The sequence below is a fragment of the Mandrillus leucophaeus genome, unplaced genomic scaffold, assembly GCF_000951045.1.
Source record: "Mandrillus leucophaeus isolate KB7577 unplaced genomic scaffold, Mleu.le_1.0 Scaffold116, whole genome shotgun sequence".
In the NCBI taxonomy this organism is placed as follows: domain Eukaryota; kingdom Metazoa; phylum Chordata; class Mammalia; order Primates; family Cercopithecidae; genus Mandrillus; species Mandrillus leucophaeus.
The window spans coordinates 3,381,690-3,388,286 of record NW_012099876.1 but is presented as its reverse complement, the minus strand read 5'-3'; the positions used below and the strand labels follow the sequence as shown (position 1 = coordinate 3,388,286).

General features: G+C 38.8%; 1 protein-coding gene across 1 annotated transcript in view; it reads right to left on the bottom strand.

Annotated features, from left to right (window-relative positions):
- Window positions 1-6,597, bottom strand: part of PLCB4 (phospholipase C, beta 4) — a 293,921-nt gene that overhangs the window by 7,531 nt on the left and 279,793 nt on the right. The window contains exons 35-36 of the mRNA XM_011998921.1: window positions 4,467-4,568; window positions 319-376 (exon numbers count right to left, since the gene is read on the bottom strand). Coding sequence (XP_011854311.1) covers window positions 319-376; window positions 4,467-4,568 — 160 coding nt within the window. The remainder of the gene's footprint in view (window positions 1-318; window positions 377-4,466; window positions 4,569-6,597) is intronic.

Here is a 6,597-nt window from a genome sequence, read left to right as displayed (position 1 = left end):
AAAAATCATCTCAAAATTTGTCGAGTTTAAACTCATAATTCTTTCTGGGAAGATCTTTCCTGCTAAAATCTTAGAAAATAATAGAGGACTTATGGATGACTAAACCTGGCTTCATTTTCTGTGTAAAATGGTGCCAAATCATTACCTTAAAGATTTTAGTGAGAGATTATTGTAGCTTTCAGGGAGCAGAGAAGCTGGAATGTTTAATGTACAGAAAAATCAAATTAAGCAAATTAGCTAGAGGTCTGGTGGCTAAGCATGAGTTATTGTTTATAGTTTTTTAAAGGAAGAATGCCAAAAATATAATAAAATACTTACTCTCTTTCTTTCTTCCAGAAACTTTTTAGTGTTGCTGCTGTTTAACTCCCTGACTCGCCTAAAAGCAATGGGCACAAATAATGGTTGGTATGACATTGAATGAAATTAATATTATATCAAATAAGAAAGAGCTATATTCCATCAAATTCTCTGGATGGAATTATTGATTTATTTTTCTAATTTTTATTGTAGTATTTTCAAACATATGATGCCCAGAGAAGAATATTTTAAAAACTGTGTGTGTATCCCTCAGATTAACCGATATTAGTGTTTTGCCATGTTTATCTGACATTTTTAAAGACAATAAACAGTTACAGGTGTAATTAATGCCCCATTTGTATTCTTCCTGATTCAGTTTTCCTTCTTCCTCTCTCCCCAGAGGTAACCACTATTGTGAATTTGGTGTGGATCCTCTCACCCACGTTTTAATATTTTAAGCCACATATAGACGTGCCCATGTGTAATATAAGAGCTTCTCAAACTTTCCTGTGTATGCCAATCACCTGAAGAGATGATAAAAACCAGACTGTTGTGCCCTCCACTTTGAGACTTTGATTCAGTGGGCCTGGGGTGGGAGGTCTGAATTTCTAACAAGCTCCCACGTGATGCTGATGTCGCTGGTATTGTTTCATGTGTTTTCTATATGTACCCATAGAGTAACATAGTCTGGGTTTCTTCTCATAGCTTACCACTTATTCTTATGTTTTAGAGATACATCCATGTTCCAAATCACTTCATTATTTTCATTTGCTGTATGGATTTTTCAATTTATGAACAGACTACACTATTTCCTCATTGCCATTGACAAAAAGTAGGTTATTTTCAAACAACGCTACAATGATCGGGTGCATGGGCCCTGTAATACGTGACACAATAAGAGTCTGTTGAATAAATGGATGAGTGGATGAAGTGTGGTGTATATCTTCTTGTGCACATAGGCAAAGGCTGCTGTAGGGTGTATACTCAGACTTGCCAGTTGGCAGGGTACAAACAGGCTCCTCCTTACTCCAATCCAGTTGTCCCAACTGCATTTCGATCTGCAGTGTCTGGGTGTTACTCCTTCCCCATATTTCTGCCCACTCTTAGTACTATCAGACTTTCTTGTCAGTTGGATGCTCCTATGGAATGGCATTGCTCATTGTTTTAACTTGCATTTCCCTGACTACTGGTGAGGTAGAGTGTTTTTCATGAGTGAAAAGAACTATAACTTCTTGAACTTCTGTAATAATTGTCAGTCTGTTCAGGATTGCTCCATTTTCAGTCAGTTTTGGATATTTATATTCTTCAAAGCACTTCTGCACTCCATCTAACGTTTCAAATTTATTGGTAGTTTTTTTTTTTTAAATTTAATAGTAGACTTGGTTTTTCTCTATAGTTAATTCCCTTTTTCATCCCTAACATCACTAATTCATGCTTTCTCTCTCTTTCTTCTTTAGTCTTGGTGGAAGCTAACTGATTTATTATTCTTGTCAAATAAGCTTTTGTTTTTATGAATGCCCGCTATTGCATTTTGTTTTCTATTTCAGTATTTTTTGCTTTTTAAATTTATTTCTTTCTATTAGAGATTTTTGGGTTCACTCTGTTTTTCCAACTTCATATTCTCTTTCAGTGGTTAGCTCATTAATTTTCACATCTTTTACAAAATATATGCATCTAGGCTGTACTTTTCACTCCAAATATCACTTTAACTACCCTCTACACATTGATAAATAATGTTTACATTGTCATTCAGTTATAAATATTGCGTAATTTCTGTTAAAATGTCTTCTTCGATCTAAAAATGTAGTTATGATTTTCAGTTTCTATATATCTTTCTTAGTGCTGTGACAAATTTTTAAATTTTATTTCTCCTTAGATAAAGCGGATACAAACATACACACAGTATGGGTTTAGAACATAACTATCATTTGGTATAGAAAAATTATTTTTTAAAAAACAGCCAATTTGTAGATATCTTGGAACCACCTACCACTGGATACAAACTTACAAGAGATAGCAGAGTAGAGTGACGATACTTAGCTAAAAATGTATAGTACTTGGGTGACGGACAACCTAAATGTCCTGACTTGATCACTGGGCATTGTATACATGTAAAGTTTTCTCATGTACCCCCATACAGTTGCACAAATAAAAATAGAAAGTTACAATAAATAAGTACAGTTTTCAAAATAAGATAAATTTTAAGAACCTTGCTAATTAAGTTAGCAGTAACTCCAAATTGAAGATAATTTGACCTCAACCAAGCTAAAGTCCATTTTGTCACATATTTGAAAAAGATGGTAAAAAGCTATTAATTGGCACATTTGTCATGGTTAATTCTATATTTCACTTTGGACAGTTTAAAACAGTTCAAATTAATGAGGTTTTATCATGGCTGGAATATTTGGTGTTTTCAAGCTGAAGAAGGTGTCATGTCCATGTATATAAGGCCCTTAAACAAAGTTGCTTATCTGAGAATAACATCTAGAGAATGACACTTTTTTCTTCTTTTCTTTTCTTTTTTGAGATGGAATCTTGCTCTGTCACCCAAGCTGGAGTGCAGTGGAGCAATCTTGGCTCACTGCAAGTTCCGCCTCCCGGGTGCATGCCATTCTCCTGCCTCAGCCTCCTGAGTAGCTGGGATTACAGGAATGCACCACCACGCCCAGCTAATTTTTTGGTATTTTTAGTAGAGATGGGGTTTCACCATGTTGGTCAAGCTGGTCCCGAACTCCTGACCTCAGGTAATCTGCCCATCTCGGCCTTCCAAAGTGCTGGGATTATAGGTGTGAACCACTGTACCTGGCTCATAAAACAGCTTTTCTCTGAGACATGGACTTCAGCCAGAAGACCACCTTCATGCTAGGTATTATTCCCCCCATAGAAGGAACCCCGCTGTCCCTAACTGCTGGTGGTGTAGTGGTTATGGAGCTGACAGCATTTGTATTCTCAGAGGTTTCCCGAGGTGGATGACGGGCAACACAGGTGATCGCTAGGAATTAAGTGCCTATCCCTTGGGTAACATGACTATTGACGGCTCCTCAGATCCCCTTTACCAGCTGTGTCTAAAGGGCTTGCACCTGACACCTTCTATGGAGGCCACATAAACCTTTCCCCCAATCTCAGGCAGCCAATGACTGCCTAATACAAGAAACACAAAAGCCTGGTACTCTTGCTTCAAAGAGGGACAAATCTGTGGTACAATTTTTTATTTGAGGTTACAGTGACCCTAGGTGAGACCACATCCTTGCTTAGGGCCTGTCTTGGGCCTTCCTGCTTCCTCATTCCCTTTCTCTGAAGGTCCCTTCCTCAGTGAATCACAAGCACCTCAATTCCTGTCTTGGTCTGCTTCCAGAAAATTCACCTAACATAAGGACAAATGAGACAAACGGGATGGGAGCTTTAAAGATGATCCCATGTGAAGGACCACTGATGAAGACCATCCCCCTGACTGCTGCTGCTATTCAGAACTGGCCCATCCAGAACAGACTGACACCTGAGCAGTGGAGAGGCTTGCAGAATGACCCAATGGAACCTGGGAAGGATGCTTCAGAATTGTATTGACTATAGGCTGGGCGCAGTGGATCACGCCTATAATCCCAGCACTTTGGGAGGCTGAGGCAGGCAGATCACTTGAGGTCAGGAGTTCAAGACCAGTCTGGCCAACATGGTGAAACCCCCATCTCTACTAAAAATACAAAAATTAGCCAGGTGTGGTGGTACATGCCTGTAATCCCAGCTACTAGGGAGGCTGAGGCAGGAGAATCGCTTGAACCCAGGAGGCGGAGGTTGCAGTGAGCTGATATTGGGCCACTGCACTCTAGCTTAGGTGAAAAAGCAAGACTCCGTCTCAAAACAAGCAAGCAAAAAAAATAAAATAAAATAAAATTATATTATGTCATATTTTATACAACTTTGTTTGTAAAGCAGCACATATATATTGAATGTAAACTGATTTTACTGGTTGTAGTAAGCAACCAGAAAATGTGGACGATTGTTCTACAGTGATAATAACAAATCTTCATTGCAGTTATAATAGCAGAATTCCTAGTCAAAAGTCACAATTGTTTTTATGTCTCAGTTGTGTTTGTGTGTACACATGTAAAGAAAGTTGAGACTGTGTCCTCAAGTCAATGCCATATTCCTGCAGTGAGCACTCTCAGACTTACCTTTCCCGTTCTGCCTTATTCTTGATAGATTTATCTTGGCTGATGGCTTTGCTATTTTCCATAGAAATCTTAGCCTGGTGTGCTCGCATTTCCTTGCTTTCCCTATGTATTAAAAACAAGAAAACAAACAGGCAGGGGGATGTAGAGTTTGTTTTTAATGGGTAGAGAGATTCATCTGGGGAAAATGAAAAAGTTCTGGAGGTGGGTGTTAGTGATGGGTACACAACAATGTGAATGTACTTAATGCCATGCACTTAATGGTTACAATGGTAAAGTTTACATTTTATTTATATAGACATAATCTAAACATGGAAAAAACCCAAAAATACTTCTGTTTATAGCAATATGACTAGGCTTACTCCTCTCACTCTTTTTTTTTTTCTATTATCGAGCTCATCAACTTCTGTATTTTGGAAAAAGGAGGGAAGGGACCCCAAGCCATATGGATGCTGATCCCTGAGGGGCAGTGGCCACCTAGTGGTGAAGTGACAGTGATGGCCTGTGATGACAAGACAGTATTTTTGCTTATTAATATAAAGATCTCAGCTTTGCCTCATATTATATGGGACCAGATGGACTGGAAGAGAGAGAGAAAATGTTCTAACTCTCACAAACAGCCTTCCTGTTTCTATCAGCCACAGGAATGAAAGGGACTAAATGGTTTCAAGCAAGCACAGGGAACAGCAAAAAAGTAGGTTTGCAGGTGACCAACCACTGTATGTGTGAATGTGTGAATGCATGTGTATGCATGACACACATGTTTATTTATGTGTGCATTAAAGGAATAAAACTTAAATGCTACATAGTATATGATTACAAATTTTTTTTTCTATAACCTATGGAGATCTATTGAAAGCACTGCCTGGAAACCAGCATCCAAGCAGTCAGGTTACCTAGGCACTGCTATTTGCTCTGCATCCAACGAGATGGGCAACACTGAAGTGGAGAGTTGCTCACTTAGCTACCCTAGAGCCACTTCATGTATAGAAACTCTGGACCCAAGAAGATCACTCTCAGATTTTACCATAACTTGTTAGGAAATTGACCTTTCTGTATTCATTCATTCATTCATTCATTCAGCAAACACCAATGACCAAATGTTGCAGACAAATGTCAAGAAAGCAAAGATTTGTAACCAAGAATAATGGCTGTGATCATGAGGAAGAAACAGAACCACCAGGGGTTTGAGTAAAAGCTAAAATACTGCTGTTGCTTTGAAAAGTGCTTTTTCCATGGGTTTATTTGTTCTATTTATTTTTTATTATACTTTAAGTCCTAGGGTACATGTGCACAATGTGCAGGATTGCTACATAGGTATACATGTGCCATGTTGGTTTGCTGCACCCATCAACTCGTCATTTACATTAGGTATTTCTCCTAATGTTATCCCTCCCCCAGTCCCCCACCTCCCAAAAGGCCCCTGGGTGTGATGTTCCCCGCCCTGCGTCCAAGTGATCTCGTTGTTCAATTCCCACCTATGAGTAAGAACATAGGTGTTTGGTTTTCTGTCCTTGCGATAGTTTGCTGAGAATGATGGTTTCCAGTTTCATCCATGTCCCTACAAAGGAAACGAACTCATCCTTTTGTACAGTTGGATAGTATTCCATGGTGCATATGTACCACATTTTCTTTATCCAGTCTATCATTGTGGACATTTGGGTTGGTTCCAAGTCGTTGCTATTGTGAATAGTGCTGCAATAAACATACGTGTGCATGTCTTTATAGTAACATGATTTATAATCCTTTGGGTATATACCCAGGAACAGGACTGCTGGGTCAAATGGGATTTCTAGTTCTAGATCCTTGAGGAGTCGCCATACTATCTTCCACAATGGTTGAGCAAATTTACACTCCCACCAACAGTGTAAAAGCATTCCTATTTCTCCACATCCTCTCCAGCATCTGTTGTTTCCTGACTTTTTAATGATTGTCATTGTAACTGGCACGAGATGGCATCTCTTGTGGTTTTGATTTGCATTTCTCTGATGACCAGTGATGATGAGCATTTTCTCATGTGTCTGCTGGCTGCATAAATATCTTCTTTTGAGAAGTGTCTGTTCATACCCTTTGCCCACTTTTTGATGGGGTTGTTTGTTTTTTTCTTGTAAATTTGTTTGAGTTCTTTGTAGAT